This window comes from Phragmites australis, chromosome 2, assembly GCF_958298935.1.
Source record: "Phragmites australis chromosome 2, lpPhrAust1.1, whole genome shotgun sequence".
In the NCBI taxonomy this organism is placed as follows: Eukaryota; Viridiplantae; Streptophyta; class Magnoliopsida; order Poales; family Poaceae; genus Phragmites; species Phragmites australis.
Window position 1 is genome coordinate 25,638,450 of NC_084922.1, and position 26,658 is coordinate 25,665,107.

The window sequence follows — 26,658 nt, forward strand, 5'->3', positions numbered from 1 at the left end:
AGGATGGGATGAGTGGGGTATAAATAGCCCACTCCAAACAACTAGCCGTTACTGTTTTTGACAGAACTGGCCGGAGTATCCGGTGAACACCGGAGTATCCGGCACTAAATCCAAATACGGCGTCAGAACGGTCACAGAATGTGTCAGAACTAGCCGTTACGCTCTTTTCTGGACTTTTACCGGAGAATCCGGCCTACACCGGAGTCTCCGGTCGGCACTTAACCCAGAAAACATCCCCGGAGACTTCCCGGAGTCTCTGGCCACTCCAGGTACCGGAGTATCCGGACTTCACCGGAGTCTCCGGCCTTTCCAGGTACCGGAGAATCCGGTCTTCACCGGAGTCTCCGAGTACAGCACAGCTGACCTCCGAAAAACGGCGATAACTTTTGATCCCGGAGTCCGATTTCGACGATTTTGGACTCTATGGAAAGCTTATTCAGAGGGCTACACATACCAACTGAATTCATGACCTAAAACACAAAGGATCAAATTAGGAACACTCCAAAATCCATTTTGGACACTTCCCCACTTTCCGCTCCGGACTCTTAACAACAAACTCTCACTTTGGGTTTGGTTGGGAACTCTTGAGCACTGAGACGCGACAATTAGCTCACGTTGCATCCCTCTTAATAGTGCGGCATACCTATACTCAAATTCAAAGATAAAACTCGTTTGAACCACTTTGAGCATTTGAAAACTTTCAAGTACCGCTTCTTTTTCTTTCAAACCTTGAGGGTTGCCAACTTCCATATATTCTTCACTCCATCTCTTCTTGATTCTTCATATGATTAATGTGAATCATCCATAGCTTCCCATAGCCTTGCACGGTCCATCGGCGCAAAGCCTTCACTCGCTCTTCACCACCGCCTTGGTCCTTCGGCGCCAAGCCATTTGCTTGCCCTTCACCACGGATGGTCCATCGCAGCCGAGTCTTGCTTGCCCTTCACCATCTTGCCATAGAAAACCACTTTGTATTCGACATCTTCAAGGAATTCACTTTTTCATATATGGAATCCACTCTTGTTCTTCACTCTTAGCATATATGATTTCAATTCAACTTATGCCTTCTTATGGATCCTAACCCCAACTCACTCTCAAGCACAAAGCACATAGGTTAGTCCATAAAACCTAAATGACAACATTTATACCTTAAGTTACTTGATCTCCACAAGTAACTTATTAGCCTTCATGCATATTATCAATCTTCATATAGAACCTAACCCCACTCATTCTTAAACACATAGCACACGGGTTAGTCCATAAAACTCTATTGACAAGCATACCTTTTAGTTACTTGATCTCCACAAGTAACTTAGACTTCAAGCTTATTTCTAATCTTATTGAGCTTCTTCTTCTTCTTATGAGCATCACCGAGCATCACCTAGAGCTCATTCATCTTGATGCATTTTCAATCTCCCCATTTACCTAGAGCTCATGCATATCTTTTATCCATGCATCACCTATGGAACAACCTACTAACAAACTCAACACCATTGTTAGTCCAAAGGTATTGTCATTAATTACCAAAACCATACATAGGGGCTAGATGCACTTTCAGGTATTGAATTCCTTTACCTCTAGACCATCATCTTGGAGTGTTTACTTGCCTGGTAATCTCGTCTATGTTTCGTTTATCTTCAAAGTTGCCAGCTTTTTGGTACAAAGACACATAGAATGGTATTGAATGGAGCCTATGGTTTCCATCCGTGGAGTCATATTGCTTTGAAACTTTTCATCTTATTTTTTTTCTCTGAGTATTTTGCTTTCGCTAAAGGTTTAAGGTGCGTTAGGTGATTAAAAGTAGGAGAAGGCCATCTATTTCTCAAGAAATAGTTGAGACGTCTATTCACCCACTCTAGTCGCCACTTTCGGTCCTACAATTGATATCAGAGCTGGTTTGATCAGTTGTTGACCTTAACCGGCTTTGTAATCCGTAGGCGACATGGAAAGAAGTGGGAATATTTCGCTGTTTGATGGCCGTGATTTTTTTACTGGAAGGTGCGTATGGAGGCTTATCTCTTGAGCCAAGAAAGTACAATTTGGGAGGTAGTTGATTCCAACTGCGAGATCCCTGCTGCTCGCACGACTTAGGTTCAAATCAAACAGTATGAGGCCAACAATAAAGCTAGAAATATTTTGTTCACAAGCCTGAGTCAGAATGAGTTTGATAGGGTTTAGTACCTCCATACTGCCGGGAGATCTGGACTACTCTAAGTGTCTTTCATGAAGGTACTAATCAGATTAAGGATAGACGTCAAAGCACATACAACTAAGAATATCAAATGGCTGTGCAAGATCTCAAAGAGTCTTTGGATGCCATGTTTGCTTGCTTTGATGGAATTGTTAGCAATCTTTGGTCACCTGATGTTTTACTCTATTCTGACAACGAGAGAGCGATCAAGCTTCTCTATGCTCTGGATCGTAGCATATAGGAAGTAAAGATATCGAGCATTGAAGAGTCATCAAGTTACGACATGTTAATTTATAATGAACTCTTCAGCAAGCTCAAGTCCATCGAGATAACCAAGGCGGCCTGGATTGGTCTCGAAAACTCCCTGTCTCAGAACATGATGTTGGTTTCTAGACCTAGCAGTGGCAACAGTCTAGAGTTGGTATTTCTTATGCTAACACTTTATCTGGTGGTTTTGCTTTGTCTTCCTTGGTCTCTATCACACAGGAGTAGGTGGATGTTCTTAATGATGAGGATCTTGCACTAATCATGAAGAAATTTACCTGCTTCTACAACAACCGCCGAGACCAGAGGAGGGGCAGTTCTCGTGCCTACTTTGAGTGTGGTGACACCACTCACTTCAAGGCGGACTGCCCTAAGCTCAAGAAGAAGGAATACCACGACCACAACTACGACAAGCACAAGAAGAAAAATAAAAAGCCCTTCTTTAAGAAGAATCGTGACAAGATGGCCAAGAAGGCGGCTTCTAGGGCGTTCGTGGCAGCTCTTAGCGATATCGACACCTCTTCAAGCTCAGAGGAGAGCTCAGAGGAGGATGAACCACAAATGAAGAGCAAGAAGAAAGCCAAGGACCTCACAAGCCTCTGCTTAATGACGGGCAACAACAACGATAGCGACTCCGAGCTTGATCCCTCCGAGGTATTACCTTCCTACGACCAGCTTCCCATCCAAGTCGTTACCTTCAATGATGCTCTCGTTAGCCAGGATAGGTTACTTAAGAAAGTTGTACGTGAGTTGAAGGAGCTTATGACTAAGTATGAGTTTGTTTCTTCTGAGCTTGCATTGCTTAAGTCTAGGCGTGATGATGAGGAGTGTGAGAGTTGTTTGGTGGTTATGACAGAACTTGCCGAGCTTCAGGCTTTGCATGCTCAAGTTACTAGTAGACTTGAGACTACTGAGAAGAAGGCTCTTGAGGAGTAGTCTAGGTCCACTCTCTTAAGTGCTTGCAAGAAGTGTCCTTTGCTTGCAAAAGATGTTGAACTGAAAGCCAAGCACATTAAGGAATTGGAATCTAGATTAGAGAGTGTTGGGAGTTCAAAGAATGTGCAGCTAAATTGTTCCACCTGCACCATCTTTCAGGACAAACTCAGTTAGGTTTGAGGGCAAGTTGAGAAACTTTTGGTCGAGAATGAGTATCTTCTTTCTCTAGTGGAGAAATGCTCAGAGGGCAAAGACAAAATGAACTTGATCTTGGCCAAGACTAAGATGTGTGCCAATAGGTGGGTTTGGCTCTTGGGTTGGGTTTTGAGAGGGTGGCTTACACTGGAAAGAATAAGACTGTGTTTACCACACCTACTACCCTAGAAACTGAGAAGTCCAAAATCAATACCCCACCACAAATCATCAAGAAACTCATTACACAACCCACAAAGAAAAAGCATGCATCACAACCCAAGAGAGCTCCACAGCCCAAGATGAGAGAGCCTGTGAGATAGCCCCAAGTGATCGGTAGTCGAGTTCCCGAGAGACGCTACCACTGCACCTACTGCCAAAGAGAGGGTAACTTAGTTAGGTTTTGCTTTCACCGTAGGAGAGATGAGCGATGTGAGTGGGAGTGAAGCACCCAGGACATGTACCACCGCTCTGTTGGTATACATGAGCATTTTTCTCGCTTCCACTCACGAGTCCCTAGTGCTTTTCAATCTCTTACTAGAGGTTGCCCGACGTAGATCCTACTATGACTCATATGGTTTTGGTTCACGTGTAGGAGGCTTTGAGTTGTAACACTTTGGCAGACCACACTCTCCTCGGCGTGGTACTCATCCCTAGTGTGCTAGTGATAGAATTAATTTGCATGCACCTACTTTTACTACCTTAGGGTGAATGACCCAGTACTAGATTCCCAAAAAGTTTATGACTAACCCCAGTACCGAGTCATCCACCTACTACTCTTCTCACATGTAGGTGGCAGATGGAGGCCTGGAGAATAAGTGGCTCATTGACTCCGGTTGTTCGTGCCATATGACCAGAGATGCATCATGATTCTCTAGCCTTACCCCGAGGAAGCGGCATGAGTACATCACTTTCGAGGATGATCGGAAAGGAAGTGTGAAAGCCAAAGGTATAGTAAGGGTGAATGGGAGTTTTACTCTCAAGGATGTGGCTTTGGTAGAGCATCTGTGATACAATCTTCTCTTTGTATCTCAGTTGCTAGATGAGGACTTGGAAGTGCGTTTCAAACGTGATACTTCTCGAGTTCTTAATTCATCTAGTGCTTTGATTTGTAAGATTTTCAGAGTTAGGAGAGTTTTTTGAGCTAATATTTCTGAGTCTCTTGGTTCTTCTCGTTGTTTGATTGCTCAATCTTCTTCTAAGCTTTAGATGTGGCATAGGAGACTAGGGCACATGAGCTTTGATTTGCTTACTTGTTTGAGTGTCCTAGGCTTGATCCGAGAATTGTCCAAGCTCAAATTTGAGAGAATCTTGTTTGTGCTCCCTGTTGGCATGGCAAGATGGTTGCTACCTCTCACCCACCAGTCAATCTGGTGATGACTGAACGACCAAGAGAACTTCTCTATATGGACAATGTTGGTCCTTCCTAGGTTTGTTCGGCGGGTGGGAAGTGGTATGTACTTGTCATTGTTGATGATTTCTCTCGCTACTCTTGGGTCTACTTTTTTGTGAGCAAGGATGAAGTATTTTCATACTTTTGGAGCTTATCTTTGATATTGTTCAAAGAACTCCCTGTTGCATTGGAAGCAATTCACAACGATAATGGCACCGAGTTCAAGAACTATCTTTTTGATGCTTTCTGTCTTGAGCATGGCATTGAGTATCAACTTTTTGCACCACGCGTTCCTCAGCAGAATGGCGTTGTTGAGAGGAAGAATCGCACTTTGGTGAGATGGCTAGGATGATGTTCGATGAGCATAGGACTCCTAGGAAGTTTTGGGCTGAGGCCATTAGCATGGTGTGCTACATCTCCAATAGAATTTTTTTGCGTTCGATCTTGAATTTGACTTCTTGTGAGTTGTGTTTTAGGAGGAAGCTGAAGGATTCGTATTTGAGAGTTTTTGGGTGACGGTGCTTCATCCTAAAGCGTGGCAATCTTAAAAAGTTCGAGTCGCATTCTTCTGATGGCATTTTCTTAGGGTGTTCTCTTCATGGTCATACTTACATGGCCTTTAATCTTGACACTAACACCATCATGGAGTCCTGTGACGTGATCTTTGATGAATCAACCCCTTATGCTACCCCTGTCTTTGAGTGTACAGGTGATCAGGAGATGAGCAAAAGCATTTTTGTAGATAGTGATCTTCTATCTTTCGGGGATAACGAGGATGATCCACTACTTCCTACTACTACAATAGGTCCTGAGCTGGTTCCTGCCTCCTCGACACCGGCTAAGGGTCCTACATTCTCTACTTCCAGTTTAGCTGCTTTCGAGGCTGCACCAGCAGTGTTTGAAGGGGAGGTCATCTCGCAACGCGAAGCCCCTCAACACATTCATCGACGACATCCCCCACAGCTGATGATCGACGATCTTGGTGAAAGGGTAACGAGGTCAAAATCTGTTTCTCATGCTCACTTCATTGATTCTGCATTCATTGCTTTTTTCGAGTCTTATGATGTTGGACATGCTTTATTTGATTTAAATTGGGTCAATATCATGCATGAAGAGTTAGAACATTTTGAGAGAAACCAAGTTTGGGTCCTAGTAGAACAACATTTGTACAAAATAGGTTTTCAAAAATAAATAGGGGGAGGATGGGTCTGTAGTGAGAAACAAGGCTAGGCTTGTGGCTCAAGGTTGCACTCAAGTAGAGGGGGTAGACTTTGGAGAGACCTTTGCACCAATAGTTACGCTAGAAGTTATTAGGATTCTTCTTGCATTTGTGGCATCTCAAGGTTTCAAACTGTACCAAATGGATGTCAAAAGTGCTTTCTTAAATGGTTTCATAGAATAAGAGGTCTATGTCAAGCAACCTCCAGGTTTTGAGCACCCCAAATACCCTCATAGAGTGTATAAGCTTAGGAAGGCTTTGTATGGGCTTAAGCAAGCTCCTCGAGCTTGGTATGATAGATTAAGTCTTTATTGCTAGAGCATGGGTATGAGATGGGGTTTGTAGATAAAACTTTGTTCACTCTCAGGCATAACAATGATTTCCTATTTATTCAGATTTACGTGGATGATATCATCTTTAGTGGTTCTTCTCATGCTCTTGTGGCTAAGTTTGCAGAAACTATGAGCAGATAATTTGAAATGTCGATGATGGGCGAGCTCAACTGCTTCCTCGGACTACAAATCGAGCAATGAAAGTAAGGTACATTCGTCCACCAGATGAAGTACACCAAGGATTTACTGAAAAAATTCGACATGAGCGATGCGAAGCCCTTGGCCACACCGATGGCTACCTTGACAATGCTTGATCCGGATGAAGATGGAGAGGAGGTGGACCAGCGAGAGTACAAGAGCATGATTGGCTCCCTCCTGTACCTGACGGCGATAAGATCGGACATTCACTTCGTCGTTTGCTTGTGTGCACGCTTCCAAGCTTCACCAAAGATGTCTCACCGCCAAGCGGTGAAACGCATACTCATGTACCTCAAGCACACCTTGGAGTATGGTCTTTGGCAGGTCTTTGGTATTCTACCACTTCTTCTCTCTTTTTGAGGTTTTTTGGATGTGGATTTTGCTAGTTGTAGAATTGACAAAAAAAGAGTACATCTGGTACCTGTCATTTCTTAAGTACTTCTCTTGTGTGTTGATCTTCTCGCAAACAGTCTAGCGTTGCGCAGTCTACTGCTGAAGCTAAATATGTAGCTGCTGCTAGCTGTTGCTCACAGATTTTGTGGATGGTTGTTACCTTGAGAGATTTTGGGTTGGATTTCAAGAGTGTATCACTTTTATGTGACAACACTAGTGCTATCAGCTTAGCTGGCAACATAGTTCAGCATTCAAGAACCAAACACATAGATGTGAGATTTCACTTTCTGAGAGATCACAATGAGAAAGGAGATATTGAGTTGAGCTACATTGATACCCAACATCAGCTAGCCGACATATTCACCAAGCCTCTAGAAGCAACCAAATTTGCTTATTTAAGATGAGAGCTTAGAGTGTGTCATCCCTATGACATTGTGTGAGGGGGAGTTGCTCTTGTAAATAATTTATCTTACTTTTGAGTATTTGCATTGCATCTCATCATGTAAGATAATCATAGTAATTGAGGTTTGACTTGTATGGTTTTTGGTATTTTCTTATGCTAGATTTGAATTTGGACTAAGTTGAGTCATTGTGTGGAGCAATCTTTTAATCCTAGGCTCTTCTTGATGCTTTGACATGAAACATCTCGAGCAAGCTAGCTTTCTCTAAGATGAAATTTGGCAATTTTATGAATCATGAAGGCTATGAAATGCTACTTTTTTTATCACCATGTTCGTATTTTCTTAGGCTTAGTCAATGCTTGTGTTAAGACTAGTTTGATGAATATCTTGTTCTAGGACTTCTTGGTTCAAGACAGTGGATTGAAGAATATTACACTATATTTTCTGTCTTTGTTAAATATTTAGCTCATGATAGAACCTTAGGGGAACATGTGTTCCTTGTGTCACAAAGGCACTACTTTACTTGATCTTGTGACCATATTGATATCTTGTGCAAATTGAATAATCATGAAAAATCAAGTCTCTTGTGCTAAAATATGATCTAATATGGTTGTCTTGAAGCCTCAAGGTGTTTGTCGTACCCAATCGCGCGACACTTTACTTAGATAAGAGGCAACTTGAGGATAAATTGAAAAAGAGAGAAATGTGCCTAAATGTTAATTCTCTTTAACCACTTGATCAATCTAAGTCTTGGTTTTAAATGTGAGCATTGGCAAAGCCCTATATCCTGAACTCTTGTTTGCGTAGTTTGAGGTTGAAATTGACTAGTTCTTCACGCTTGTATTGCCTCGGCACAAATGGATGCTTATGTGGTGATCACTTTGAATATGATTCAGCTATGTGAACTTCAATGTGCTAACCAATTCTGCAAGTTTAGCTTGTAATGCTTTATGTTCTTGTATCACTGTCTTTTTTTTAGCCTCTATGTAATTATGAGCTCCACCTTCTTAGTTTTGTAGCCCTTTAACAATTCTAGCTCTTGCAAATGCTTTGTGGTATACTTGTGAAAGTTCATTAGGATTGCATATTCGTACATTGCATAATATTTTATCCTTGATGTTTGCATTGCTAAAGGGGGAGAAATCATAAAAGCAAGTCTCAAAGGGGGAGAAAATATAACATGTGCATTCATCAATGGGGAGCACAGGGGGATCATCTTTTGCATTTTTGCGTTTTTATTTGCTTTTTGGCGAGTCTCCTTTTTCTCTTCGAGCTTTTGTAATCTTCTTATACCAAGTGACATATTCTTGCTCTTTCTCAAGTTTTTGTCACTTGGATGAGCTTCTCGTGCGATATTCAAACCTTCCTTTATTTTTTGTGATGTTGTCAATGCACTCATCAAGGGGGAGATTGAGAAACCAAGTTAAGATGTGTCTTGGTTTATCTTGTGTGATGAGTGATTGATGTTTATGTGGCTTTTGTTGGTTAGCAATACATGGTTATATACTGCAATGTTGATTTTGTCTAACCAAAGCTGGAAAAAAAAAGAGTTTGTATAGTTGTCTTGGTGCAGGAAGCTTACACTCACCAGATAGTCTGGTGTGAGGGTTTTTTACCTTATCGGATAGTCCGGTGTGTGGTAGATGTGAGTACTGGAGCTTTTTAGCACAAAGGTAGAGAAAAATTCATTGACCAGAAGGTCCGGTGTGGGTGAGAGTGAGCACCGGACTAATTTTTCCAGATAATGGTGCAAATGTGAAAGTCTGGTGCGTTAGCCTCATCGAATAGTCTGGTGTGTGCACGTGTGATCGCTGGAGGCTTCATCGGACAAAGATTTCCGAAGAGGTTGAAAAACTAAGTTCTAATGATGATGTACTCACCGGATGGTCCGATAATAGGTATGTGAACACCAGAGAGTATCACCGGAGCCTTTAAGTTATGAGGCAAATGTCGAGGTGTTCACCGAATTGTCTGGTGTTGGGATTTATGATCACCGGACTAATTTTTGCAGAGAGGAATGCAAATCAGGTTCCAATGCGAGTCGGTTTTCCAGTTTGGCCACAAAACCGTGGACAGATGGAGTGCATGTGGCATCATCGTGAAACTTGTGTCGAAGCGAAGCTAAGTTGTAAATGCGCCACAGTCGCCCGATGGATGAAGGAGAAAATAGACCAAAATACCCCCGATGGTAGGTAGGAATATACTACAAGAGAGAAATATTTTGGGAACGATCAATGAAACTTAGGGGTCAAATTTTCTAAGCTATAAATAGAGGGGTTTGGCTGGTTGGGATGCTACACCCCCTTAAGCCATCCATATGAGAGCCTTATGCTAGGGTTTTAGATGAGTGGAGATGAGTGCTTAGCCTATATAATATGTGAGAGTTTTGAGAGATAAATCTTTGTAGTCCGCCTAAAATAGAGCTAACCTCTTTGAGTAATGAAGTTTAAGTTTTTGCATATGCTTGAATTCTCCTCATTCTAGCTTCCTTCTATTGGTTCCTTTACAAGTTTGCAAGTTCTTGATGTTTTGTTATTGATTTTTGTTTTTCTTTTTGAGCTGAAATTTTAACACCTTGGGAAGTTGTTTTTCTTGATGCTAGAGATATAGAATTCACATACACATGCATATGTAATGGGGTCTTAAATTCTCTTGCCTCTAGACCATCATCTTGGGGAGTTTACTTGCCCGGTGATCTCATCTCTATTTCGTTCATCTTTAAAGTTACGAGCTTTTAGATACAAAGATATATAGAATGATTTTAAATAGAACATATGGTTCATATTCCATTCGTAGAGTCATATTGCATTAAACTTTCTATCTTACTTTATTTCTCTAAGTATTTTGCTTTCGTTGGGTGATTAAAAATAGAAGAAGGTTATCTATTTCGTAAGAAATAGTTGAGATGCCTATGCACGAAAACAAATTCTATAAGATATTCCTACGAAAGACCTCCATAAGATTCTAATCTAACTACATATCCTCTGATCTAACGACTGAACTGAAGAGAAGAGAGAATAAGAAGACACGTGTCATCACAGAAAAAGAGATCTTTCGTAGAATTCGGTTCTATAAAATTTGCTTCCACTATTCACTTCTTTAGTCGCCACTTTTAATCTATAATATAAGTACTTGGACCCTATATACTATAGTACAGAGCGTCTCACATAGAAGAGCGATGTATACAGTTTTGGTGTGCTTCTTGTGGAGTTGCTTGCTATAGGGGGGGAGGTCATGGTCTTGTAAAACATTTTGTTACTCTGCTCTCGGAAACGGAGATATTTCTGTCTACAAGCACGTCATTTCGGTAAAATAAAAATTGGTCTCACAAGGAAAATTTCACCGGCAGTTTTGCATGGCCCTGAGTTCTATAAAATTCCTGTCCAATCACGGTGTTCTAAACACGTTCTATGGAGGTTTGTTTTCCTTCCGTTTTTGCAGGGTACGTATATGTAGTTTGATCTTCAACGGGGCACCGTCATGTCCAATTTCTTAAATCGCGTAGCCCCTCTATAGGATGTGGGGTTGAAAAGCAGTTCTTTTGTCCTTCCTGCACTCTTTTGAGACATTTTTTACCCTGCACTTTGGACCCTTGTACTGCAGTTGACCATACGCAATCCTCACCAATTTCAGTGACGGCACCTGTACCAGTACTCTTTTGAGACATGCTTTACCCTGTACTTGGGACCCTTGTACTGCAGTTGACCATAAGCAATCCTCACCAATTTCAGTGACAGCACCTGTACCAGTACGATGATGATATAGATTCTCACCAGCTCTATGAGCATCATGCTACTCAGCTGGCGCAGCTTGCTTTGCCCAAAATGACCTGAAAAAGGATGGCTCTAAATATGAACACAGACACTGACTTTCCAGTGGTTCCACACGGAAACATGATGGTTAGCAGTCTCATTTATTCTAGGACACTGACATTTTTTTATTGGTGAACAATTCTTGCAACGAGTCCTACTAAGCTGACAACCAAAGAAGATGCTGGGATAAAGCGAATCAATTCATACATAAATACACGTGATGGAGGGTCATACGATTCTCACTACCCACCCGAGTTAATTAAACATCCACTTTTAAAAATATTCTCCTTATTTTTCCTTCTAAAAATATATTTAATCTCTCATTATTTATCTTAGATAATATTTACCTTACATACCTTCATTGTCAAGTTTCTCCAGAAAATACGTCGCCTTCTGCACTTCACCTATAACATCAACTTTCAGAGAAAGAGTGTTTTGTTATACTATATTCTTTTACTTCTTCAAATTACTCTATTCTAAATTAATTCTATGTGTATGAAATATATATACAATTACTAGTAAAAAGGAAAACTAGTAAGACGGGCGTCCCGTTGTGGAACCTGAAATAGCAAGTCTAGCATCACTGAGCAGATCCTGTTTACTATACCGAAACATATAGAGCAAAGTTGTTCCAGTTAAGATGCAGTTCAACATATAATCACACACTGGCGATAGGTCCCCTAAAGTCTAAAGACCAAACTGAGAAAAAAAAAAGGCTTTCCAAAGTAGTTTTTCAAAGCAGTACAAGCAAAGGTCATGTTTACCAAACCAGCACTCCAATGCGCATATCTTGATATGCTCACAAATTGTAAAGGCACTGAAAAATAGGAACTAACTATCCATTACATTCTTAGTACAGTGCATACATCCATACTTATGCAAATGCCCACACTGTAGTTGTATTATATAAGGATAATCTATTCTGTGCCGAAACGTACTGTATTTTACTGTTATACCACATTAGTTACAACAATACAATCCGAAAGTAGACTGGTTACCACTCATCCAGAAGCACATGATTACAATACGAGAAGATAACAAATTACGTTTTAGATTGTGCTATGATTATAATCGTATTTTTTTTAAATTGTACATTATTAAATAAGAAATTTGTTCAAAGTTACATTCATTCGTAACGCAATTGTAACTCAAATTTTTATTTATTTATATATGGTTGTAACTCATTGTTTCACGAATTATAACTCTACTATTTTTTAGATTGTAACTAAAAATAGTATAACAGTACCTAGATTTTTAATCTAGACACATAATATATGTGCTGGTAGTTATAGGCTTACTGACTGTATGTGTCACATGTTCAGACAGAAGGGACTATAGAACGTACGTATTAGTTATGGCATAAAGCAATCTAGACACCACAAAATGGTATGATTCTCTACCAATCTACTGTCAATCACCTAACGTGTCCAAAAGATCTATGACGAATGAACACAGTTTACACGCAAGAGCATAGTGGAGATACACGAGTTCGACGCCAAAGATCGCTACATCACTCGGACTCGCTTGCAATTTGAACTCCCAGCATCCCGCACCCATTTGCCTGTCACTGTGTACGGTGCTGAAGCAACCGGAAGTGAAGGGGTATGCATATCGCTCGTTTCCATTCCATTACAGAATCAGTCGATTTGTGCACGGGTGGGACCAACTGTCACCTGCATAACAAGATCATTTCCTCATCCCTTTTAACCAACGGTTCAAGTGTCAAATCCATGTCATTCAGAAGAACATGTTGCTTGCAGAACTGAAGAAATAAACTAATAAACCGGTGAGTTACTCATCAACCTCAAAACTAATTTTGCCAGACGTTCGCCCAACCCCATTGACAATGTACTCCTTTCGGTCATAAATATTTGTCGCTTTAACCAATATCTGATCAAACTTTTAAAACTTTGACCGTCAATAGTTTCCAAAATATTTAGTTTGGAAACATAAAAATCACACGGGTAGATTTTTCTTGAAAATTACTTTCATAATATTATATTTTTATTAGATATTATAACTATATTCTAATAAAAAATCATGGTCAACGTTGCACGTCAAAACCGCAAAAAGTCAAAAACAACAAGTATTTATAACCGGAGGAAGTACTTGGACGCCAGCAGAACTACCAGTTTAGCAATTTATCAGTGGTTAGCCTGAAATAGTTGTTTCAGATTAAAAAAAGCAGCCGAATGAATCAGACGAACAGGGCCTCTGCAAAGGTCAGAAAAATGTAGATATAGACAGACGTTGGATCTGTCGCATGTAACCTTCAGATAAGGTTAAGGGCACCTCCTCTTCGAGGGCTATAAATTCTCACATTAATAAAAAAAGGAGTAAACAATCACAGAGAGAATGTGATTAATTAAGATAAGTAGCAAAGAATCCATGTTTTATGATCCTTAGATCATCAGGGTAAACACATCAAGGAAGATAGATAGCAGCAGCGACTGCTTGGGATGGGAGGAGACTATAGATTGAAATGACGAACTTGGGGGAGGGACTGGATTAATTTATCTTCATTGCTTGCCTCAAATAGATGTCGTGCCCCCCTATTTAGGAGCAGGCCTTAACAAACACAATTAATCAAATCTTACCTTTTAGCTTAAAGATAACAATTAACCTATTTAGAGATAAACCAGAACTAACTTATAGGATTGTTGCTACAGTAAGGATGCAAGTGGGGCGGGTTACCGCTGTCTGCCCACGTCCGCACCAGCCACAAAGTCATACGTGGGCAGGTGTGGCCAGCCCGCTAAGCCCGCATGCACAAGATGTGGCGCCCGCCAACCCACATAAGTTAGATAAGCTAGCTGATAAGTATAGCTACACTAGTAGCTGCTACATATTTTTAAAAAAATCAGAAAAATCGAAAGAACCAGATTAAAGTGCTAATCTAGTTACAAATCCCATAGACTATAGTATCACAACAGGATTTGACTTATGTTTTGCATAAGCTTCCTCAAATGCCATGGACAAAACACCTCCAATTCCAGTACCTCCCCACACATGCCTCTGTTGCTTGGCCTCCTTCGCCGCAACGGGCAACTCCTCGAGGTCCAGCGTTCCAGCCCAAGCTCTTCGCTTCTTGGGCCACCCAGCAACCACGTTGAAGGGTCCTGAATCCATGGACGGCGCACGTTTGTGCTTGTCGTGCGTGGCAGCCGAGGACGCGAAGAAGAGGGCGGCGAAGGAGGGAGCAGGGAGATGGGAGCGGCTGCAGAGGGCGCATGGACGATGGGAGCAGTGGAGAATGCTCAGACGACATGCGCCAGTGGATGAGGACGCCCAGTCGGCTAGGGCTATGATGGGAGCTTCGTGGGTGTTGCGGTGCCGTTGGCGTTTGTGGGATGCCCGCAAAGACCCGCTTGACCTATGCAGGTGGACTGGCAGTGTTTTGTGGGCTTGTGGTGCGGGCTGGCCCAGCGAATTAGCTGCATGCCCGCCCCATTTGCACCCTTATGCTACAGTATCCATGCGCAGAATGCTACACTGCTTCTTTTGGTGGGGCTATATTATAACGGTGTAGATTAATAAGAGATGTATACTACATATGCTACAATTATAGAAAAACACAACTACATTTCAAATTAAGCATGCAGTTATAATATTAGGGACCAAAGTCTTTCTTGTGGTTAGTAAAGGCTCAAAGTTCATAACACATTTCAGCAGTTTTGACTAGCTTAGAGCCATTGGAAATGTATGTCCAGAACTAGAAGTACAGAGAGGTAACATTAATAACATAACCACATGATTAGGGGGATTTGTTGATTTCAGTAGGTATTTTGAGAATAATAGAAATCATAAGTATCCAACATAGATTTGAAGATGAAGTAAAGGTTATAATTGTACGAATAAAAACTGACCTAGAGCAAGAGTCAACTGAAACGACCCTTCTGTAAATTTAGTAGTGACTTGGTTCAACAAGACAACCTGCTCAACGAAACAAAACGATAAGTATGTTAGCATCATTGAATAGGTTATCTCTACCTCAACATACAATCATCATTAAGCTGTTTGTAGAAATGAACAAGATAGCTATCTCTACCTCACAGTCCTTGAAAAATCCGTGCCCCCCCCCCCCCAACCAAAAAAAGAAGGCACACAGTCACACAAATAAACTAATGAATAAAGGCATGTGTTTATACAGAGTAAATCCCGTTTACTTCTGCTGGCCTAGCATAATAGGTATCATTTGATTTATAGGAAATTCATCTGTTGTATAACCACCCAGACTACCCAAACCGAGTTCAGCTGGTAGAGTTTCTCACTAGTTTAATCATAGCTGAAGTTTAGTGGGAAAATGAAATGTAAAGCTGTACACGAACATCTGTTTTAGAAAACCAATTCTGATAGTAGTTCCTGCATCACAAGTGCAGACCCTTGATCCACATGATGGGCAACTTACCGCTAAGTTGTATGCTTTTGCAATCTTCATCAATTTCAATGATAATCCACTGAGCACTCTGGTCCTCAGAGCCAGATCATCAAAATCTTGTCGAAAGTGGAAAGTGACACTATCAATAATAACTATACGTACCTGTGAAGTAGATAGACAAATCTTTACTTTTAAACACTAGTCAAATTGTTGTGGATTGCAAAACAAAGGACTGGGAGAGAAATAATTACTGTACATTACAGTTGCCCAATTGCAAAAAAGTAATCATCTTGATGAGAAATTTTAAGAGACAAAACAACAGGTAAAATTCAGGTGATTAAATCTAGACTTGAGAAACAATTGTCCAAGAAACCCACATCTTTATGCTCTCCGAAGAACTTCTCCAGGTAGTTTATAACTGCAATTTGTTTGGTATAGCTGCAAATTCGGAAGTAAAAGATGTCTGCGAGGAAATGCTCAGGCTGCAGTTTTCTTTGGCCAGAGGAAGACTTATCATGGCTGTGCAGAAAGTGCTCCAGCATGTTGCTGATACACCCTTCAGCAATTTGGTAGACACGCTCAACCATGAAACTGCCCTCCATATCTGTTATGACGAAGGCAACTACTATTAGGCTTTCTCAGTAAGAGACAAGATGGTAAGTGTTCTTCTGTGAACCCATTTACCAATATAAACTGCTTTCCCGCCAAGGCCACCATATTCCACTGGGCCACTGGGATTTACACATTGATTGCTAGTTGAATTCTGACAAAAAAGTTTGTATTTAGTAGGGAGATCTTCTCCTGAACTTGTAATCAGTAGAAGGTACAACATACCCCAGTTGAGTTTTACCGACTCTAGGGACACCACCTGAATAAAACTAGTATTGCTCATTAGGTCAGTCAATTCAGATACATCAACTGAGACTTTGAGAGAATTATTTTCAGTTAACTGCTTAATAAAGGAAAATGAAGGGCATTTTCAGATGTCCAAACATGAGGTGAGAACAGGATAGAATGATAGAACAAGAACACACTAACTCCTACAATCCATCAGAACAGAAGAAAAGGTTTGACAAAACCATCACTGTATTACTTGAGGCAAATAAAAGTGCAAGTTACGGGTTACGGACACCAAGCCAATGGATAAAGAACCGTCCAATCTATTCTATGGTTAATCAAGCGGTCCTAGTGATTCCTTAGTTAGGAACAATGTTAGAAAGGAAACCCACCAATCTCAGTGACTTCTTTGCAGCGAATGCCGCCACCAAGTATGTTGTTGATGTCACCAGAACCAGTAGCGATGTGTTTTTGTGACTGTTCCTCAGATAGCATGTCCCATGCATTTTGGGCACCTGCGATGTATTTGCATAAGGTGGGAAGATGTACTGTTGCAATCCATTACTACATTAAAGAAACTCCAGACATCAAGCACATGAGCACAAGTCAGCACTGTTGCTTCGAAGGAAATTAAACACAAGTAGACAAGCAGCAAACAAGGAAAACACCTCACAGAAGCACAGGCCCCAGTAATTGTTTCATAAACAAAGGATAGATGGGCACACTTTAGTGCCGTGAAGATCACAGAGTTGTAGACATACAAGTTAAACCCAGCAAGCCGTAAAGACATCTATGTAGGGCATACAATGTTTCTGCACTTCTCTGGGTGTGGTTAACTGGATATGAGGAATGGAGTCCACTATTGGTATTCGAGGGTGCAGTTCATGAGACCCGGGCGACTGCATCTTTCCACCTTCCTGTTCTGGAATAGGATAGCCAACCGCTTTCAAATGTCTCATCAATTAATAAAGTTTCCTTGCGCAAAGCTTCTCATATGGAGGAGAATGCTGCATTGCATTTCCAAAGAACTGAAGAAGAGGTGAACAAGGTCACCTCCCACTCAAAATCGTAAACCTCTCCACACCGGAATCGATCACCCAGTGACCGAAAACGAAGGGCATCGGCCTCCTCTTACCCTAAACCTCACTGCACCAGATTCGATTTCTTGGCTCGCAGCAACTAAAGAAAAGACCCAGCGGGAGGATTTCGAAGAGCTGCAGCAAGCTAGGGCTTACCAGCTAGTACGGGTGGATCCCCACCCGATGCCATCCCATAGAAATAGGGCGAGGTTGGGCGGCCGCCCTACCTAGTGCCGGCGGCGAGACCCCCTCCCCCTCGCCGGCGAGCACCACTAGCCCCTAGGCATTGTCGGAGTGAGTCGAAGACCTGCAACCTGCGTTGATTTGGGGAAATTTGGGATTTTGCCACTCCCGTCGTTGCCGCTAGCTAAAATGCCATCGGTGAACACGAATATGATAAAATGCCACTCTCGCTGATACCCACCTCGCTACAATGCTACAGTCCTTTTTGTCCTCAATTTCTTATCTGTTTCGGTTAAAATAGAGGATGGATGGACTACTTTGCCTCTGGCTGAATCGAGGCCTCCACTGCAGGCAAAGACGCACGGCTCAGTTCCTTTCTCTCCGCTGGCACGCAGGCAGCAGGCGACTCCACAGCAGCTCCGACGGCCCCCATTGCAGCAGCTCCGACAGCCTCCCCGACTGCGCAGGTGACACCCGCCGCCCTCTTCTTCCATTTGAGATGCTCCTCCTATGCCCTTTCCTCAATTCTTTTCTCTGATTGGAACCCTAGGTGGAGTATGCTTGCTAGTAGTTGCGTGTGACCGGTTGGATGGAAGACAACCCAATTGATGCCTTTGCGGGGTATGTCATTTCTCTTTTTCTTATGATTTCGCGCCGATCTAACGTTAGCACAGTACAGATGAAGCTCCCCTAACTCATTTTCTTCTTCTTCTTCTTCAATTTCCAACAATTTCGATTAGGCTAGATGTAGAACATGTAGAACCTGCTGGAACAGTAGTAGATGTGCAACTTTTGCTTGAGTATGGTGCGAACACAAGTCAACCAAGAGTGCCGATGGTTGATTGGGATATGCTACAAATAGAGGAAAAACAAGATGAGGAAGGAAGGATACAAATAATCACCGATGACCAATTGTATTTGTTGTTGGGATTGAGGGATGAGGATGAAAAGGCAGAGGAAGCTAGACAGAATGCAGCCAAAGCAAGTGCTGAAGGAGTCTCTGTTGTGGATGGTACTCATGGTGCAGCCATACCCATTGATGATGCTATCCCAGAGGAGAGGGTGATGGTGCATGACAAGAATAACCCTTGCATGGATCTTGGCTCTAAGTACCCTAACATGAAGGAATTTCGATTGGCTATGAGACAATTTGCTATGAACAAGGAATTCGAATTGGGAATCGAGAAAACTGATCCAAGTAGATATAGAGGGTACTGCAAAGGTGATGGTTGCTGTTGGCGCATTGTTGGCCGCGTGCAGTCTGACAACAAGACTATTATGGTACTAACTTTGTGTCTAACATTGACATTTGTTTCAAGTATGTTTGTACTTATTGGTTCTTTAACAAGCACATTGTTGTTATTGCAGGTTACTGTAGTGATGGATGGTCACACATGTACATCTAGTAGCCGCAGGAAGACTACTACACCTACAAGTGCCTGGGTTGCTGATAAGGCTATTCCAATTCTTAGAAAGAGTCCCAATATGGGTGCCAAAGAGTTACAGAGCAGACTGCAGGATGATCACAAATGCACCATTGCATATGACACAGTGTGGAAGGGAAAAGAGAAAGCTTTGCAGGAGTTGTATGGTAGTTGGGAAGAGAGTTTTCAACAATTGTACAATTGGAAGGTAGAGGTATTGAAGAGGTCACCAAGTAGTGTGATTGAGATTGACACCAAGGAGGTTGATGGCAGGGTTTATTTTCATAGGTTTTTTTGTGCTCTTGGCCCCTGCATTGAGGGTTTCTTAGGAGGATGTAGACCATACCTGAGTATAGACTCCACTGCATTAAGTGGAAGGTGGAATGGGCATTTAGCTTCAGCATGTGGTCTAGATGGCCATAATTGGATGTATCCTCTTGCTTTTGGCTTCATGGTCTCTGAAACAGAGGATAATTGGACTTGGTTTATGAGGCAGTTGCATAAGGCGATAGGAGATCTTCCACTGCTTGCTATTTGTACAGATGCTTGCAAAAGATTAGAGAATGCTGTGAAAGAGGTGTTCCCTCGTGTTGAACAAAGGGAGTGCTTCAGGCATCTTATGCAGAATTTCATCAAGAGATTCAGTGGTGACACCTTTCAACAAATGTATCCTGCAGCTAGGGCGTATAGGGAGGACGTGTTTTAGCAGCACTTGACCACTATTATGTCAAGTACACCTGAGGTGTATGATTGGCTGAGCAGGCACCATTCATTGCTGTGGATGAGATGTGCCTTCAACCCGGCTATCAAGTGTGATTATGTCACCAACAATTTAGCTAAGTGTTTCAACAACTGGATCTCGGACATAAAGGATCTTCCTGTCACTGAGCTTGTTGACAAGTTGAGGGAGATGATAATGATTCTGTGGGAAAAGAGAAGAAGGATTGGAGAAAGGTTGCATGGCAAGATACTACCAGCAATCCTACATCAACTGAAGGCAAGGACTAGAGGATTAGGACACTTGACAGTTGTGAAAGCTGACAGTAATGCTGCACAAGTGTGGGACAATAGCAACAAGCAGGCTAGGCATGTTGTAAAGTCACATGAACATGAGTGTACATGTCTTGAGTGGCAGCACACCGGAAAGCCTTGTCAGCATGCTTTGGCCTTCATAACAACACAACAGGCTAGGAATGTGAAGATGGAGAACTTTGTTGATGACTACTACTCGTTGGAAAAGTTCAAGGAAGTGTATAAGAGATTGATAGAGCCACTTCCGGACAAGTCACAATGGCCAAATGTGGAGCTGCCATTTGAATTGGGTGCACCTCTTGCCAAAAGTTGGAAGACAAAGAAAAAAGAGGATCAAAGGCTGCCTTGAAGGTGGTAGCAAGTCAGGTGGCAAGTCAAAGCAAAAGGAAGATGGTGAAGGACCACAGAAAAGGATGATTAGAGGGCCTGTCAAGTGTAACAGATGTGCTGGATTGGGTCATAGAGAGTCTAGCTACAAATGCCCTCTTAACGGAACCAAGAAAAGGTAATCCTTTGATCAATTAATCATTGCAAGATTGTTTCATTATTTGATAACCTCATTTACTTTGTTTTTTGAAATTGCAGGAAGAGGAAGCCTAGGAAGAGTAGAAGCAAAGGCTCCACAGGTCAAGTATTAACACCAAATCGGCCTCCGAACACTAGGGAATCAATTCTGCAAGAAAGCCCAGGAATGGTGACAAGAAGGTGAGAAGATTGTATTTCACCAAAAAAATATAGCTATTGCCGTGTCAATGCTAAGAAAATCTAGTAATTTCACTCATTTTATTTATGTGTAGGCGCCTAGCTATGTTGATGATGGGTGAAGGTGCCTCCAATCAATCCACCATGACCTCCTCACCTCCATCCAATAAGTCTCCACCAAAGAAGATGACTCCAAAAAAGAAGAGGAACTAGCTGACAAGCATTTTGAACTGATATTGTGCTGCAGTCCAATATGAACTGAGATGTAGGTTGATATGTATTTTAGTCTTATTTCCTAGATGTGAACTGATATGTATTGTTTCAATCACCTTGCCTTAGCTGCCAATATGTGTATGTGCTTGCAATACTGGGTTTCTAAAAAAAACTTAGCTGCAGTCCCATATATGTATGTTCAGGCATAGATTTATTTTGCTTATCTGCCTCATCGGTGTTGGTCTGCCTGTGCACGTATGTTCAGTGATCTAATCATATAGAGGAGGACCACATGGTAGTCATATGCCTGAAAAGTCTGCTATGGCTAAGCGAAAAATAAATTCACATGTCATCTATGTAATTTAGAATCAAAGCAGAACAATTTCATAACATCCCTTCTTCGCAAACCCATATCCTTTACAAGTTCAGATATTGCATGCCCATGTAGAATAGGCAAATCCTAAAACTGAACAATGTAACACATGGTACAGCTAACACCTCAATTTGTACACACTTCACATATAACATCATTCTCTGACCACATGCCTAGCATTGCTACTACATCACTTAACACGCATCACAATCACACCGAATATGACCACAACAGCAATGACTACATTGCTCAGCACCATCAACTGCACCAATTTGATCAGCTTGTCCATCCTTTCCTCAACTCTACCATTTCCTTTCATCTTCATGTCGACTGTACCACCAAGTGCCTGGATGTCTGCACTCTGTCGCCCATCCATTTGAGAGAAACCAGACTCCACAAGGAACTCCTGATACTCCTCGAGCCACTTGAAAAAGCCGCATCTACTGGGCATCTATTGTCACGAAAAAGATGCAAATTAGCCCCAATTTACAAACATCTAACTCCCAATCGAAGAAATGCAGCAAAGTTAACTTACTTCTATTTCATTCTTGCGGCATTTGAAGAAGATACGCCCCCCATGTTTCCATGATTTGAGCTCCAACACCTGCTCACCGCACCTAGGGAAAGGGACGAGTGGGAGGCCACTATGGCCTATCTGCACTTGAGACATGGCGCCTGTTCTTGCGACGAAGCGGCCACAGAAGCTTCCTTGCGACATCCTCTCGAGCAGCAAAGGCGACCAACACCGATGAGGGGACCGGCGGCTGCGTTGGGGATGCGTTGGTCCAGTGCTTCGATTCGACACAGTGGAGGAGGGCCTGTTCGGATGGAAGGAGGGAGCGGCGGGCGTCACCTTTGCGCTCGGGGAGGGCCGTCGAAACTGCTGCAGCGACGGCTGTCGGAGTAGCAGCAGTGGAGGCACCGGGGAGCGCCTTGGGGCGGACTCACGCCTGGGGACTACGTGCGGGCGAAGAGAAAAGAAATGAGATCCCGAAAATTAACTGAGAGAGGAGTTGTCAATCGGCAGGGGCAAAGTAGTCCATCCATCCTCTATTTTAGCTGAAACAGATAAGAAATTGATGAGAAAAAGAATGGTGGCATTGTAGCGAGGTGGGTATCGGCGAGAGTGGCATTTTAACGTATTCGTGTTCACCGATGGCATTTTAGCTAGCGGCAACGACGGGAGTGGCAAAATCCCAAATTTCCCCGTTGATTTGGGGAAGAAGACCCTCACCGAAGGGTGATGGGCCTAGAATGCTATGGACTGGGTTCGAAAGCTAGAGGAGAAAAAGGCCCAGAGATCTCCATTTCCTGCTCTTCGCTTGTCCGGTCGACGTTCGGTCCACCGACACGACAAGGCCAATGCCCGCTTCTCAATCTCGGGTCCCAAGGTGAGAGAGGGCGGCGCTAGCATGTCGGCTCTGGCACCAGGCATGAGCGATGGCAGGAGATGGCGTGTCACAGCTATATGCGGTGGAGTCAGGCATGGGGGGGAGGGCAAGGAACTGGACAGGAAGCAGGGCTGGTCCTAGGACGAGACAAAAGTGGTGACCTAATCCGTCCTCTGCCGTTGGCGCTCTTGGCCGCCTCCTCTGACTTTTTTTAAGTAATTCGTGAGGTTGTGAACAGTAAAAATACAGCTTGTTACTGTAGCATATCTGCTTTTGCCGAAGCAAAATCAGAGGATGCGGATCCGGTCTACGTAGAGGTTCTATGGGATCTTGGCATCGTCGAGCTCGATCCGGGGACAGCCGTAGGCTCGCGAATACTTTAGGGGAGGACGTCTTCCACTACCAAGTTGGATTTGTTTATTCGCCTCGGTTTGAACCGGATCTGAGATGCAAACCGAGAAACCTTTGCTCTCGGTTCGGCTGCCACAATGTCTAAATCGAATCGAATGGCTCCTCTATCTCCCCTCGGTTCCTTCTGCATACACATTGGAGCTACTTATGTCATGTTTGTTTGCTTTGAATTGTAGATTCTGATTATAGATTATGTATTCTGTAAATAAATAGTCAGATTCTAAAAGTGTATTCTGCAAATATATGCTTGGATTATGGTACAATCCACAATCCGCTCAAGATGAGTTTCTACAATCCACAATCCAAAATCCAGAGGAAACAAACAGAGCCTTACACTTCGAGCTTCTGCTCGGCCTCTAACCCCTGGAAGTAGGAAACCTAAACAAACTTGTCGCTTTTGGGATGGGCTTCTCAAAAGCGGCTTCTCCGGTTGCACATTGTTTGAGTAAAACAGAAAACAGAGAGATCATGAGACTGAGTAACTAAGAGATTAATTCATTTCATTGAATGTGTGTATTGATTTATACATGATGAAGAGGTAGGTTTGTGCCCGTTCAGAGGGCATTCCCTCCAAGCAGACAACTCCCCGTGAACGGACATAGCAACCGTAAGCAGCTGTTCGATCCTTTGAGTCGGTAGTTGGTTATGTTCACAACACTCCCCCTAATTAATGGCTACTTTTATATAAATTAAAGATTCCTCTAAAAACCTTGTGAGAAAAAATATATATAGTGAAAATATGCTATTGAAAACTCCTTAAAAACCCAGTACGAAAAATAGGAGAAAATGATATAGCATATACATGCTTGTATTTATATTTGCTCATTAGAAACCTTATATGAGAAATTAAATGGGAAAAGTCATAAAGAAAAATAGTGCAATATATATGATTTGATGATCAACATGTTATTAAGAGTATATATCTCTGAACTTTGCAAATCTTGTAATCTTCTCGTACCTATCTCTTGTACATATTTTTGAAATATAAATTTTGGTAGAGACTTTGTGAATCAATCTGCAAGATTATCACATGATTTTATTTGCAAAATTTCTATCTCTCTATTTTTATGTAGTTCATGAGGATAGAATAATTTTGAAACAATATATTTTATAATGTTGCTTTTTATATAACCTATTTGCAATTTGTACAATACAAGCTGGATATCTTCGTAGATAATTGTATGTGACGTTAATGCACCAATATCATATGATTGTTATATATGGTTAATCATTCTGCGAAGCTATACACATTCTCGTAATGCTTCATATAATACAATTATTTCAGAATGATTAGTGAAAGTTGCTACACGTGTATGTTTAGTTGACTTCTACGAAAATGTTGTCCCACCAAATAGGAATACAAATCCTGTCTAAGATTTGGCATTATGGAGATCTGATAAGTAGCCAGCATTTGTGTATCGAATCAAAGACATGTCTTAATTTTTCTTATAGAATAAACCAAGATCTTTAATGCCATTGAGATATCTGATGATATCTTTCACTCCCAAATGACATTTAGTAGGAGCTGCACTATGTCTAGCTAGTAAATTCACTACAAATACAATATCAGGCATGGTGCAATTTGCAAGATATATAAGCGCTCCAATGACACTGGAATATGAGACTTCATATCTCAATATCTCTTCATCATCTGCCCTAGGTCTGAATGGATCTTTATCCATATCAAAAGATTTGATGATCACAGGGTTTTTTTTATATACTTTATCCATATTGAATTTCTTCAATATCTTTTAGATATAAGCAAACTAGTGAACAAGTATTCATGAGGGAAGATGCTCGAGTTGAAGACCCAAGCAGAATTTGGTTTTACACAAATCCTTCATCTCAAATTCCGTTGTTAGATGATTGTGTGCTTCATTTTTATCTTTTGTGTTTCCGATGATATTGAGATCATCAACATACACTGAGATGATACCAAACCCTGTTGAAAATTTGTTTGTAAATACACATGTGCAATCATCATTGTTTGAGTAACCCTTCTGCAGAAGGAACTCACTCAGTCGATTATACCACATCTTGCTCGACTGTTTTAAGCCAAACAATGTCTTTTTCAATTTAACACAATATATGTTGTGGTTTATATCTATATTCAGAATTTTAAGTCATTCAGGAACTTTTATGTAAATGTCCAAATCAAGTGACCCATATAAGTATGCGGTCACTACATCCATTAATTGTATTAATAAATTCTTTTGAACTACAAAATATATTAAATATCGAAATGTTATTCCACTTATCACCGGAGAATAAGTTTCTTTGTGTGAACCCTTGTGCTACAAGCCTCGCTTTGTATCTCACCATCCCATTGTTTTCATTTCATTTGTGAACAAAAACCTATTTTGATCCCTACTGGGAAGGTGTTTTAGGGAGTATGTATTACTGATGTAAATACCCATCTTTTCTTAAGCAAGCGTAATTCTGTCCCAATTGCCTCCTTCCACTTGATCCAGTCTGAGCACTTCAGGCACTCTACCATGATCTTTGGTTCTGGACTACCTTGAGGTTTTTGACTGTTAGAGAAAATGCCCTAGCCCACAGGCATTACTAGGGAGTTGCCATTTGGTGCTACTCTGGAGCCCTAAGGCTCCGGGCTCCCCACATAGACTACAACCTTCGGAGGTCGCAAGAGCTCATCAAGGTGCCCCTTCTCCAAGCAGGGGAGGTAGCTAGCCTCTGGAGAAAATATTAGGAAAGGAAAGACACCTCCTGCAGTCAATTGATACGAAGTGATCAACAGTTAATGCCAGTGCAAGTGGAGGTCATCCTGACACCTGGGACAGTACGACATCATGCCGCAATTGACAAGCAGCTCAGACCCTTACGGTTGCTTGCACCATTGTATTTGCCATAATATATAATATTTTCTAGGTAGGGGTAAAAGTATTTTTATGAGAGCTCAGGCTGTGTAAGTTCGACCGGTACTGGGTCCCTGCAGTGTGGCAGAAACTTGTACCGTTATCTCTGTAAGCGCATACTTGTACATTTACACCCTGAATGATACTATAAATACAGACCCTGGCCACCAGACTAGCAAATGAATCTTTTGACGATCAATATATTTGGTGTTCCTTCCTCTCCACTTCTTCTCTAAGCTTGAGCCATTTATGTGAGTGCGCTCTCGTTGTACTTGTTTGCGGAAGTCATTTTCTTCGCCAACATTGACTATCTTTGAGAAGAAATAAATGTCGATAATTGTAGTCTTTCTATTATATGACAATTGTAGATATTCCATTTATCTCCCTTCCAATTTCTTGTGATTTTCCACAACAATAGAGTTAGAATG

The 26,658-nt window shown here is 41.8% G+C and overlaps 3 protein-coding genes across 4 annotated transcripts; 1 reads left to right on the forward strand and 2 right to left on the reverse strand.

The window, feature by feature from the left end:
• Window positions 1–12,472: 12,472 nt before the first annotated feature.
• Window positions 12,473–18,010, reverse strand: LOC133905255 (DNA repair protein RAD51 homolog 3-like). 2 transcript variants are annotated; one of them, XR_009907597.1, is made up of 7 exons: window positions 17,782–18,010; window positions 16,939–17,061; window positions 16,394–16,577; window positions 16,087–16,313; window positions 15,740–15,825; window positions 15,198–15,264; window positions 12,473–13,004 (listed from the first exon to the last, which is right to left on the reverse strand). XR_009907597.1 is itself a non-coding variant. In XM_062346992.1 (7 exons), the coding sequence occupies exons 2-7, from the start codon at window positions 17,050–17,052 to the stop codon at window positions 12,961–12,963; spliced, it is 768 nt and encodes a 255-aa protein (XP_062202976.1). In that variant the 5' UTR covers window positions 17,053–17,061; window positions 17,782–18,010; the 3' UTR covers window positions 12,473–12,960. The 2 variants fall into 2 exon arrangements, 1 of the variants encoding a protein (XP_062202976.1); XM_062346992.1 differs by having other exon boundaries at window positions 15,740–15,871.
• Window positions 18,011–18,642: 632 nt separating this feature from the next.
• Window positions 18,643–20,613, forward strand: LOC133904333 (uncharacterized). The gene is made up of 3 exons (XM_062345804.1): window positions 18,643–19,089; window positions 19,177–19,898; window positions 19,995–20,613. The coding sequence occupies exons 1-3, from the start codon at window positions 18,643–18,645 to the stop codon at window positions 20,611–20,613; spliced, it is 1,788 nt and encodes a 595-aa protein (XP_062201788.1).
• A 965-nt stretch (window positions 20,614–21,578) lies between these two features.
• LOC133909957 (uncharacterized) lies at window positions 21,579–22,589 on the reverse strand. Its single transcript, XM_062352483.1, has 2 exons — window positions 22,088–22,589; window positions 21,579–22,003 (listed from the first exon to the last, which is right to left on the reverse strand). The coding sequence occupies exons 1-2, from the start codon at window positions 22,268–22,270 to the stop codon at window positions 21,743–21,745; spliced, it is 444 nt and encodes a 147-aa protein (XP_062208467.1). The 5' UTR covers window positions 22,271–22,589; the 3' UTR covers window positions 21,579–21,742.
• Window positions 22,590–26,658: the final 4,069 nt, after the last annotated feature.

Bases quoted from the DNA above. Each gene is read 5' to 3' on its own strand.
- LOC133905255 (XM_062346992.1), bottom strand. From the start codon at position 17,052: ATGCATGGGACATGCTATCTGAGGAACAGTCACAAAAACACATCGCTA. The intron at 16,578-16,938 runs GTGGGTTTCCTT...AGTTTTATTCAG, and splicing joins CAAAGAAGTCACTGAGATTG to GTGGTGTCCCTAGAGTCGGT. The intron at 16,314-16,393 runs GTAAATGGGTTC...TCGTCATAACAG, and splicing joins CGGGAAAGCAGTTTATATTG to ATATGGAGGGCAGTTTCATG.
- LOC133904333 (XM_062345804.1), top strand. From the start codon at position 18,643: ATGGTTGATTGGGATATGCTACAAATAGAGGAAAAACAAGATGAGGAA. The intron at 19,090-19,176 runs GTACTAACTTTG...TTGTTATTGCAG, and splicing joins CTGACAACAAGACTATTATG to GTTACTGTAGTGATGGATGG. The intron at 19,899-19,994 runs GTATCCTGCAGC...TTGGCTGAGCAG, and splicing joins GGTGACACCTTTCAACAAAT to GCACCATTCATTGCTGTGGA.
- LOC133909957 (XM_062352483.1), bottom strand. From the start codon at position 22,270: ATGTCGCAAGGAAGCTTCTGTGGCCGCTTCGTCGCAAGAACAGGCGCC. The intron at 22,004-22,087 runs GTAAGTTAACTT...TCGTGACAATAG, and splicing joins GCCGCAAGAATGAAATAGAA to ATGCCCAGTAGATGCGGCTT.